Consider the following 12,491-nt stretch of genomic DNA (forward strand, 5'->3'; position numbering starts at 1 on the left):
TTGATTCACTTCTTGTGGACATCGCCGAAGAAATGGGTCTTAGAGAGGGATGTAAATAAATACCGGCAGGGGCTTGGTGAACCAGAACTGGGGAGTATTCTACATACAGGAGGTGGCTTGAAGATTGTAATGAGACATCTGGGATTCCAAATTCTTTTCTTATTTTCAAAATAAGAAGCAATTGTGGTAAGTAGGTGGTGTCTCTTGGCAAATTCTGACCTTTTACAGGCAATCGCTGTAAGTTTACATATAGATTCAGATCTAAATAGAGATATAGATCTCTCCCCTCCCTCAGAGACCCCACTGCTGATCTACCAGGAACTGAAGTCCAGAGTGCACTGACTGAAACACATGGGACCTTAGGCTCAAAGTTCAAAATGGCCTCCTGCTTCATCTTGCTTGTAAATGCCAATCTCACCTCATATGGCTAATCAGCCTCATGTACTGTACCCTGAAGAGCAATCTGGGATGCAAGTCACTGAGCAGACCCAGAGAAGGAATCTAGCAAAGCAGCAGGGTGGACTGGGAAATGGCTCGTTTTTTCAGTTCAGTGGCATTTACAAGGAAGATGAGGCTGGAGGACAGTTTTACTGTTCAGCCTCCAGCTGGATGTGTTTAGTGAGTCTGTCACAGTGCACTCAGGAACTTGTAGCAGATGGTCAGCTCCTTGTCTAGAGAGCAGTAAGCAATTAAAGGTCTCTCCTTTTGAACCAATTATTGATTGTTCAGGCCTGCAGAAGTTTTCAATGGGAGTTTTCTTAGTCAGGCCTAAAATTAAGAGGCTTTCAAAGTGTGAAACTAATATTGATCCTGGAAAGACCTTATTCTAAACAAACAGAAATTCCCTCCTGATAAGAGTTCAAAGCCAAGTCCCCAGCAGCTGTCTGCATTGGCTTCCACTCCCTCTGGGATAAATATTCATGAGCCAGCCTGGTTTCCAATGGAGACAGTAAACACACTGGGGAAGCCAGTAACTATCAGGGGGTTCTGTTTCAGTTGTACACACAGAATAAAACTAACTCTGGCAAACTCGGCAGCACATTTCACACCAGGCTTTGCTACAAACACAGCCGCTGTTCTAGGGACTTTGAGATCAATGTCAAGTGGTCTTGCTTGCACAGAGCAGCAGCTGGTGTCTCAGAAGAACTTACCGGCTGCAGCTGGTATCTTTAGCCTTTGGTAAGGATTGTTCTTTTTAAGATTATTATTACAGTGAAGCTTCTCTTAGAAGTCACCCAATGGGGCAACACAAACCAGCTGCCTAGTAGAAGTGGGTTATTAAGTAAAGGGGAAACAAAAAGCACATAGGTCGCCTGTTGGAGGTTGGGTTCTTAGTGCAGATTCCTTGCCAAATCCTGAAAGAAAGTGCTGGGAGAGAAAGGGATGCAGGAGAGCGACCTGTGGAATTGGAGGGTCTTGGAGAGCATCTCCTCTTAGCCTCCCTAGTGGTGACAACATATCGCGTCACAGGGGAGACACAGATGGGAAGCAGATCAACTGGATTCAAGAGAACCACCTCCGCTGGGTACCGGTTACCAGCAGCCAGACCTTTGGTGGAACTCGTCTCATCCTCGTCTCCTTCTCTCAGCACCACCCAGCATGGGAAAGCTCTGCCTGCCAATCGGGTCTTAGCACAACAGGCAGCCCGGGCCAGGGAGAAGGAGCAGGCAGTACTGCGGAGGGACCCGGTTCAGCAGGACAAGATCTGGAGGGAGTTTATGGATGCCGAGTGGAGGGGAAGAAAATATTGGTAAGTACCCCAATTCCAATTTCATGTCCTCATTGTAACACTGCCACTGCTCAGAGACGTAGGATATAGCTACACTGTAGCTGGAAGGGGTAATTTCCAGCTCAAGTAGATATGCCTGCACTAGCTCTGATCAAACTAGCATGATAAAAAGACAAAAGTGTTGCTGTGGGGGTATGAGTGGCAGGATGGGCTAGCCACGCCAGTATGTGCTTAGGGTCTCAGATGGGATCACACTCAGAGTAGCTAGCCCAGCCTGATGTTTGCACTGCTGTGGCTACACTCTGTATTTAGTGCTTACTCTGATTGAGCTCCTGTGGGTATGTCGACTTGAGCTGGAAATCGCACCTATGCTCAGTGCGGACATACCCTGATGGCCTGATCCAAAACCCATTAAGTCACTGGAAAGACTTACACTGAATGGACTTTGGATCAGGCCCTAAGCCTGCAACTGCTGAGAGTAAACACTATCTCTATTCTCCTCTTTTTTTTTTTTTTTGCAATACTCTATTGGAGCGGATCTCCTGGCAAGTCATGCTTGAGCAGAAACAGACACTAAAGAATCCCAGGCTTAATACTGCTCAGCTGTATTGTCCACACTGTGAGGATACAAATGTGACAGCATCTGTAATTGATTGCACAGATGCTGATGATATTGCCTGTTCTCAAATTCTTGGAAGTGGCTGAAGTAGAGATTGGACAGAGTGTTCTGCCAAAAATATTATTTGTACTTCAACCCTGCAAATCTCTTGAGTGCCCCTAACCCTGCATATATAGAGAGAGACACAGGGAAAATCCCATTGTTACTAATATATTAGCAGAGTGTAGAGCATGCCCAGGGCATAAATTATGCTTTGACTGGATATATACACAGCTGAGCTGATGGAACCAGGCATTAAGATCTCTCTCTCTCAAACACACTCTATTTGTGGTGATTCTCCAATTTACAATGTAAGCATGGCCTGTAGAAGAATATCTTTGTTAAAAGCAAGGTTAGCTTGAGTTCTGACTGTATGCCAGCCTCATCCAGCCAGACACCAGGGAAGCAAGGTAATAAGTAGGCGATCAGCTACCATGATCTCTCCTTGGATTCAGTGGGAAGGAGGGAAGAGACGATCTTTTGGTAGCTCCTCTTCTCCCTCCTGCAGATGGCACCAACCCTAGCAGTGATTGCTTCTTTCCTCCGGGACACATTTTTAACTTCTCTCTTTGCCTCTTTAACTCAGCCTCCAAGTGAGAGGAACAAAGCTCCGAAGCAGCCCCACATCCCCGCACAGAGCTTGGGATGGGAGAAGTCCTCTCCAGTCTGGTAGCCTAGGAATAAAAGAGGGTGTAAGGAAATGGGACAAGTGGGTGGATTTTCATATGATGAAGCCCAGGCATTCCCCGATTACTAGTACTTCAGAATACAAATATAGTATTATCCAGATCGGATATATTTGTACAGCGCCTAGCACAATGGGACCCTGATCTTGGCTGAGGCCTCTAGACACTACTGAGATGAAAATATAATAATAAATACAATGCCAATTTATTAATTATTATTATATGCTAAACTGCACTGCAGGACTTTCACACCACAATAGCAGTGTCCACATGGTGAGTTCCAGCACAGCAATCTAGTGAGATGTAGATTTACACCGTGGTTTGCCATGCAGTAACTCACCAGGAAGGCAAGCCCTTAGATAGCACCTTCTCTCTACAGGTACCAAAGCACTTTACAAAGATGGCTATACCGTCATTAGCCCCATTTTACAGATGGGGAAAGTGAAGAGATTTGCCCAGACTCACAAAGCAAATTAGTGGCAGAGCCAGGAATAGACCTCAGGTCTCCTGACTCATAATCCTGCGATCATGCCACAGCTTCCAGTTTGTCCATTTGCACAAAACACTGTAGCAGGTGGCTGCTCCCATACCTGCAAATAAAGCTTAGCATGACAACAAAGAAAACCATTGCAGGAAGGAGGTGTTAAGCACAGAGAGCTTTATGACTGTAAGAAACTGTTCTCCTATTAAACTAGTCTGAGCAGCATGAAATGGATGGATTGTAAATGTCGGATTTGGAACTTAAATAGACTCTCAAATGGCAGCAGACACAATAGTGGCAGGTCAGCAAACAAACTTCTCTTTATTGAGTTACTTTTCTAAGGAGAGCACATACTTCAGGTGCTTCTGCCTGCCTGTTATTTTTAAAGTAGATAATAGTCTGTAGGGCTGTGAAAATCAAAGAGAATATCGCTATGTTTGTTCTTGTTAGGAGGAATTTCTTTCCATTAACATGGCTATTAACTAGAAAAATGAAGGTAGAATACCTAGAATTCTGGCTAAGCCTGGGGACTACTCTCTGTCAAAGTTTGGGTATTGTTAGTAATAATTTTTAATTGACACTAGCTGATCTCTGGGTTGTGGGTTGCTGGAAATGGAATTTTCATTGCGAGAAAAAGCATGCAAAGACAGGCATCAGAGCAGCATCTATTATTGGCATGATAGGAGAGATTGCTGGCAAGGGATCGCTTGCCAGCAACCATAACGCAGATGTCTTTGAAACACAAGACCTCATCCACATGTTTTGGAGCTGACACTCTTGAACTTTTAGCCAATTCTGTAAATGGAGATGTTTGCAACTCCTGCTAAGAGCAGATCAACATGTCTGCACCATGTGAAACCATTCTGTGTATTCACTGTGTGTGTGCGATTCTAATTGTTCAGATGCCACAGCAATGAGCATGATATAAGAACGTGAACTAACAACTTGTGGCCCAGTTGTGTTCAAATTCAGAGCTGGATTCATTCTGAGAAGAATGTACAGCCTGGTTCTAAAATAACCAAATAATGACTGTACCAAGATATTCTAGTCATACGATTGAGGTAAAAATTATCTGGCGAGAGAGAGATCGGTACAGTAGAGACCCACGAAACCCTGATCCATATTAAAAGGCAAAATCTCTGTTGTAATTATCTGACTACTTCTGTTAAGAGGAAAGAGTTCGTCCTGAGAAAATGTGAGTGAAAACCTTTAATTTATTATTTGTTACAGGGACTGTGTCTTATGATGTGTTTGTATACTGCCTAGCATAGTGTGATCCCAGCTGTGAGAGGGGTCTTCCATTAATACCCACTTCTGCTCAAAGGGACATCAATAGTCATTGCAAATATTTATACATTTAAAACAGGTCAAAATAATTTCTTAATCGGGGCTGAGCCTGCTCATTTTCTCTTTTAAAAAGAAAAGAAACGTAAAATTAACTGATCGCTTGGAATCACTATTCTTGACTTTTGAAGCTTTATTCTATGATAGCGAATCAGGTTTACTTTAAATCATAGAAAACTTATTAAACTAAAGTACAGAATAGGAATGAGTCATTTAAGTTAAAAAAAATTTTTTCTTCTTTTCCAAGGTACCAGAATTGGGGCTTCATGAAGGACTATGATCCAATGGTAGGTTACACATAAATTTACTAACTGTAGTCCAGGCTCTTTTTGGTTTACAACAGGATTTCTAGCAGGCTAATATTCTAAATTGAGCCATCCTTGAAAGTAATTTGTCAAATTGTTTAAGATTAAAAACTGCAGGAAAATATGCCCAAGGAATCTGAAGTGCCACTCATCTGCTATTCTTGTTCTAAGCAGATGGAATGCACTGTGTGTGTGTATTTCACCTCAATTTTGATTAAAGTATAAATGCCACAGAAGGACTGACATTTTTAAAGGGTGCTTGAAGAATCAGCCTAGGAAGGAATTTAAGAAATATTGTCAGCACAATAGAATCTGAGTCATTTATTGAAAAAAAAAAAACAAAAACAAAAACAACACCACCACCACATCATCATCTTGCTCGACAAGTTTATAAATGGGATTATATGATGTGGTTGCCTATAATAGCAGGATACTGGACTTGATGACTTGGGGAGCAGGGGGAGGATATCTTCCATTTTATGTTCTTGCCATCACCAACCACCACAGTTGGTCCTGACTGACAGCCCATGTAATGCTGTTGAAGTCAACGGGTTTGCATGGGAAGTCATGCTCCCAATGATAAATTTCACATTCACTGCGAATGGGAGTAGTATCAGGTCATTGCTTGAAGCAGAATTTCCCCTCCAGGTACCTGTATTCTAAGAGGGGGAGTGTTATCTTATCACAAGAATGTACACCAATGACTTTGAATCCAATCCTGCAGCTCATACTCAGGCAAAACTCCTCCTTGAAGTAACTGGACATTTGCCTGTGTAAGGACACAGGACCAAACCATTTCTATTTTAAAATACCAAATGACTGCAAAAAATTTTTAAAATGTATGATTCAACCAGCCAATCTGAAACCACTTTATCCTGATGAAAGTTGGTGCATTAAATTACCATGTGCTCAGACTGTTCTTTGATTGGTTCAGAGAGCTACCTTCTTGGATGCCATTTCTTTAAAGACTGCTGACCCTTGGTGAATAAGATGGTATACCACTTTTCAACAGCAAACTAAGCTGTGTCTTCTTGGAAGCTGATGGGGTGTCCCAATTTCAGTTAGCTTAATAAATGATTAAGTTTACTGTCTCTACAGAGCATTTTCACATACATTCAATATATAAAACGTCAGGTAAAATTTTTCAAAACATCTGAGTGACTTCGGATCTTAGGTCTCATTGACTTTCATTTTCTTTTTTGAAAATAGGAATTAGAGTCTGTAGAAAATTCACCCATAATCTTAAACAAGGGTCTTTCCATTTATTTTTTCCAGGGTAAGAAAAAGGAGCAGGAGCAACTGCCCGAGTATATGCCTGTGTTCTCAGACAAAATTCCCAACACCACCAACCAGACTATCGGCAGTAGAATGAACAGTGAAATTGGCAAAACTCTAGTAAACATGGATTACTTCCTCAGCCGCGGAAGACAAAAGAAGAAACTTGAGCATGAGTTCCAGCCCTCCTAGTGTTCGAAAGAAAATATCCCTCACAAGATATGTGGCAGGATTCAAGCTAACAATCTTTTTAGAGTCTCACAGTAATGAAGTTACAAAGCATCAAATCCTTTCCTGATATCACTGTCTTGCATGGCATTTTTTCATGAGCAAAGGTGGACCTTGTGCTTAAAAATCTTCTGGGGAGATCCTCTTAATATTTGGAGTGATCAGATTAGAGTGGATATAAACGTGCTGTTTACATCACAGGGTCCAATCATGCTCCCATCAAAGAAAATGGCATTAACTTCAGAGGGAACAGGGTCACCAGAAAAGAAACCCTAACTTATCTAAGATTGGTCACAAGATCTTGCCAGATGCAAGATATTATAATATTTTAATTTCAAAGTAATCAGTGCACTAGATAGCAGCAGTCCCTTGTGTTCTGTTTATCTAGCTAGGGTTTTTTAATCACACTCCCCATCACCTCAGTGTCTAACCTCATCACTGAAAGTAAAAACCAAGATGATGAAAACCTCTGTTCTAATTTTTCTTCCTACTTCTGTGGAAATGGATGCAATTTCCCATGTTTTTAATTTTCCCTTTTCCTTCCTTTTACTACTACTACTTCCTTCCTCTTTCTCTTCTCCTCTCTTTGTCTGATTTAGTTGAGTCTGGGGGAACAATAACACAAAGAAGAGGGTTTTACACTCTGCTCTGGAGGCACTGGTAATCATTCTGATCTCCGTCAGTGATTAGTTCCAAGGTTCTGTTGCCCAGAAAACCTGGTCTCCCATTCTTATAAGCTTCACCCTTGAGTTTAACAGATGCATAGCTCCTGAAGAATGTAGTTGCCCAGGAAGATCATCATCACAGTGAGAGAGGGAGCATTCTTTAAGATATCTAGAATCAATTCTATGGAGGGGCTTGAAGGCAAGGATGAAGACTTTGGTTTGACCAGGGAATGGGAGTACGACGCAGAGCACTGAGACAATGCGAAAAGGATGGCTGTTTTCTCCACTAATTTTAGCTGTTTAAGGTGGGAGTGCTCAGACTAAGGTAAAGAGGGCTTTAGCAATCCAGCTTGAAGATCCTGAAAGTATGGATCACTGTAGCAAAGTTACCACCCAAATACAACAGGGCACAATGCTCTAGTCAGACGTCAGTGAAAAGGCATTTTTCTGTAGTTGCAGCTATTTCAGACTCCAGCAGCAGGGGGCAGCCCAAACACACTCAAAAGGTGGGACCAATTTGACAACTGAGAGCTAGCCACCCTCAATAGAAGGTGAGTGATGGGATTTCAGCAAGGCACAGGGACAGTTTGGAGCTGGTGCTCTCTGTGCTGGGGAGTAAAGGAGATGTAGAGGTAGGTGCCACCTGCTGCCATTTAAGACCATGGCAACACACAGTTCCCCTAATGGTTTCACCTATGTTTTAAAGGCTGGGGAGAGAATTGATCCTTTTAGGTTGCAACAGCTGAGCTCTCTGGAGATGGAGGAACACCACAATCTGCAAGCAGCCTGAAAGGAGGACTGGCTCCATTTCAGTGCTTTGCTGTTGACCCTAGAGGAGATGCAGTAGTCTTCTATAGTAAATGGTCTCAAAACTGTAAAGAGTTGCACAAAGCAGGCGTGACATAGCCATCATCCTGACAGTCCATGCTCTCTCCTGGGGCCGAGGACTGCTTCCCACCACAGCATCTAAAAGAGGTAGAGAAAAGACCAGGTGTTCCCCCATCTCTACATTGATCAGTGGAGCTTACTGGCTATAAAGGGGAGTGAATGCTACCCCACTTAAGCACACAGAGATGTGCTCACTCTGTGTGCTAGAAAGTCCAGCACTGCATCCAAGACTAGCCTGTGCAACTTGCAATTTACATTATCTCCTGGGAAATTAACATTCAGTTCTGGGCTGTAATTAGATTCCTGATCCTGAGAGATACTGTGCAGCCCAAACTCCCATTATGGTAGGAGTTACATGCTGAGTTGCAGGTGGTCAGTACCTCTCAGGATCAAGCTCTTATCCAGCATCCTGTAAGAGCAGCTCATTTATAACTAGGGCCCTACCAAATTCACAGCCACGAAAAAGGCGTCATGGACCGTGAAATCTGGTCTCCCCTACCATGAAATCTGCTCTTTCGTGTGCTTTTACTCTATACTATACAGATTTCACAAAGACCAGCATTTCTCTAGTTGGGGGTCCTGACCCAAAAGGGAGTTGCAAGGGGGGGGTCACAAGGTTATTTTAGGGGTGTTACAGTATTGCCACCCTTACTTCTACGCTGCCTTCAGAGCTGGGAGGCTGGAGAGTGGCTGCTGTTGGACGGACGCCCAGTTGTGAAGGCAGCACCCTGCCAGAGCAGTGCAGAAGTAAGGCTGGCAATACCATACCATGCCACCCTTGCTTCTGCGCTGCTGCCTTCGGAGCTGTGAGGCTGCTGACTGAGGGCCTAGCTCTGCAGGCAGCAGTGCAGAAGGGTGGCAATACCATACCATGCCATCCTTACTTCTGCGCTGCTGCTGGCAGCAGCCCTGCCTTCAGAGATGGGCTCCCACCCAGCAGCCGCCACTCTCCAGCTGCTCAGCTCTGAAGGCAGTGCCACTGCCAGCAGCAGCACAGAAGTAAGAGTAGCAGTACTGCAACTGCCCCCCCCCAATAACCTTATGACCTCCCCTCCCCTCCATACACAACTCCTTTTCGGGTCAGGACCCCTACAATTACAACACCATGAAATTTCAGATTTAAATAACTGAAATCATGAAATTTACTATTTTTAAAATCCTATGATCATGAAATTGACCAAAATGGACTGTGAATTTGGTAGAGCCCTATTTATAACTAATTCAGCAAAGAGCACTGAAAACACATGAGGTTACATGCCTAGCAACCGGCAGGTGGCACTCCAGACCAAACAAACAATCTCTTGGAAAGAAAACTAAGGGAAAGCAACATTACACAATTAACATTCCTATTGGCAGCATGCCAGATTCCCAGCGTGGTTACCCCTGTGTAAATCCAGAGTAACTCCACTGAAGAATTACTCCAGATTTACACTGGGGTAGCTGAGTACATTCTCTCTCTTTTTTAAATTGGATTAAAAGCATCAAGCAAAATAATGCCACAGTAATTTCAGAGGGGTGGGGTGTGAGGAGGTTCCAGTGAAATGTCATACTGGTTTGTCTTTTTAATTAAAATGTCTTGGCTTTAACTGATGAAAAAAATCATTTATTTTGCGCAACTATTTTGATTTATTGCTGGAATGAGTTGCTGTGCATCATCAGTGTTAAATCAGGCTATTCTGTGCAGAGGTTTTGCCATGATGGAAATAAGAGAAGGAACATTTCACATCTTTGCTACTTGGCAATGGAAGTTCTTTGGGTCAAGTAACGGAAATGGCTTTGTTTCAAACTGTGTAGTGTCAATGAGGATGTGGAATTTGGGTAGAAGTTAGATTTTAACTCTAAGGGCCCAATTCTGCCTTAGGGTATATGTCTACACTGCAGTGGGGGGTGTGATTGTAGCTCAGGTAGGCTTACCCACTCTGGCTTTAATCTAGCTAGCATGGCTATAAAAAAATACTCTGGTACAGGCTGTACAAACCCACCTGAAATCAGCCTGTCAAGCTAGCTAGTTTAAAGCTAGCAGGAATATACCTACCTGAGCACCAATATTGCCTCCGCTTGCAAAGCAGATGTCCTCCTAGATACACAGTTGCAACTCTCATTGAAATTCTGTGCACAAGCACACAGAAATTAGATCTGTGTGTCTAAGGGAAGACTGGTGCATAGGAGATTTATACTTGAGAGGGCTGAAATTAGAGCTGGTCAAAACAATGCTGTAAACTAGTATTGCTGGGTTTAGATTAGTTGAAATTCTTTGAATATTTGAAATGTTGATAATTTAAAGTTAAATAATTGATAATTTAAATAAAATATCCACATTTTTTCTGCATGGATTTTATCCCTATTTCTACATATTAATCATCTCCATATTTTTTTTAAATTATATTTTAAGCCTATCTAGTTGTAAATGTAACAAAAGTTTTTCTAAGAGCTTAATTATGTTACACTTATTCATCTAGTCCCCTTGTGGTCAATAACTACATCCTTATTCAGAGAAGTTTGTGCCAATGTCCCCTCAGCAGCTGAGGCTAGCAAGAAATAAAAATACTATGAAATTTCACACTTATGACTTCATGTCATAGGTATGCTCACAAATCACTGAAATCCTCTTTCAGCATATTTTAAAATGGTTTTGCTTACAAATAGTGATCCTAATTCTGCAGTCTTTACACAGGCAAAGCTCCCATTGAAGTGTCAGATGGGGTCTTCTACTAAGTACTTGTACTGATCGAAGCATGTTTATGCAGTACAAAGCAAGGTCCTAATCCAGCAAACATTTATGTACAGAAATTCTACTGTGCATAGGCCTATTGATTTCAATGTGGCTACTAACTTTATGCGCATGAAGTACATCAGTAAGCGTTAGCAGGACCAGGGCCGTCACTATGTTACCATTGCAAAAAAACCCTGGGTAAAAGCAACAGCAGTTTTACAGAAAATCTTTGTAAGCATATCTGGGATTGTGCCAAAGCATACAGGGATTTTCGACTTAATTGTGAAAGTGCACAGCTTTAGAATTAACAGTGCCATGCACTGTTGCCAGATTACAATATTCCAGAACTTTGTTGCCCAGATTCGATGTGTGATTATGTTAATACCTTGACTTTCTGATTACGATAATTGAAAAGGGGATTGAAAATGGCTTTAAAATGCTGGTAAGTGGCAATTAAATATTAATAGCTTATTCCTTCCCCAAAGGTACTGAGCACTCACAACTCCTGTTGAAATCAATGCAGGCTACAAGCACTCAGCATCTTTAAAAAAATCAGATCATAAACCCATTTCACTAACAAATGTCTGCAAGGGGAAACTGCTTGCTTAGAAAATAAAACAAATAAAGGACAGTACAGCCTTGATAATCTGAGTGATGCATGGACATTTTGAATAGATCTGGATAATCAAAACTCTAGAAAAATTACCAACCAATAAATAAAACTCAGAGTCAAACAATATCCAACCCTCACCCACATATTATCAGCCCTCATCACATCCTTCCTTTTGCAAAAGCCTGGTAAGATAAGATGGGTTTTGCAGCTGTTTTCTGTTGGATCACAGAAATCCTCTTGGGAGCTGCCACCACTGCAAACACTACTTCTGCCCCCTGCTTTCCTTGCCAGCTTGGGACCTCAGCACCCTGTCTTGCTGAGCCAGACACTCCTCCCATCTGCTCCAACAAAGACCCAGGGTCTGAACTACTTGCCCCATAACTGCAGGTTTACCTGAAAGCAGCTAACAGAAGTGTGCTTGTCTTTAGCACTCAGATGCCCAACTCCCAATGGTGTCTAAACCCAAATAAATCAGTTTTACTCTGTATAAAGCTTATACAGGGTAAACTCATAAATTGTTCGCCGTCTATAACACTGATAGAGAGATCTGCACAGTTGTTTGCTCCCCCAAGAATTAATACATACTCTGAGTTAATTAATAAGTAAGAAGTGATTAAATACAGAAAGTAGGATTTAAGTGGTTCCAAGTAGTAACAGACAGAACAAAGTAAGTCACCAAGCAAAATAAAATAAAATGTGCAAATCTATGTCTAATCAAACTGACTATAGATAATCTCACACTCTCAGAGATGCTTCAGTAAGTTTTTTCCTCAGACTGGACACCTTCCAGGCCTGGGCACAACTCTTCCCCCCGGTACAGCTCTTGTTCCAGCTCAGTGGCAGTTAAGGGATTCTTCATGATGGCTCCTCTCCTCCCTTTGTTCTGTTCCACCCTGTTATATATCT

General features: G+C 42.3%; 1 protein-coding gene across 1 annotated transcript; it reads left to right on the forward strand.

The window, feature by feature from the left end:
• The first annotated feature begins 1,123 nt into the window (after positions 1 to 1,123).
• Positions 1,124 to 11,107, forward strand: C4H2orf50 (chromosome 4 C2orf50 homolog). Its single transcript, XM_050951059.1, has 4 exons — positions 1,124 to 1,179; positions 1,438 to 1,750; positions 5,146 to 5,185; positions 6,479 to 11,107. The coding sequence occupies exons 2-4, from the start codon at positions 1,482 to 1,484 to the stop codon at positions 6,668 to 6,670; spliced, it is 501 nt and encodes a 166-aa protein (XP_050807016.1). The 5' UTR covers positions 1,124 to 1,179; positions 1,438 to 1,481; the 3' UTR covers positions 6,671 to 11,107.
• Positions 11,108 to 12,491: the final 1,384 nt, after the last annotated feature.

This window comes from Gopherus flavomarginatus, chromosome 4 (genome assembly GCF_025201925.1).
Source record: "Gopherus flavomarginatus isolate rGopFla2 chromosome 4, rGopFla2.mat.asm, whole genome shotgun sequence".
NCBI lineage: Eukaryota > Metazoa > Chordata > Testudines > Testudinidae > Gopherus > Gopherus flavomarginatus.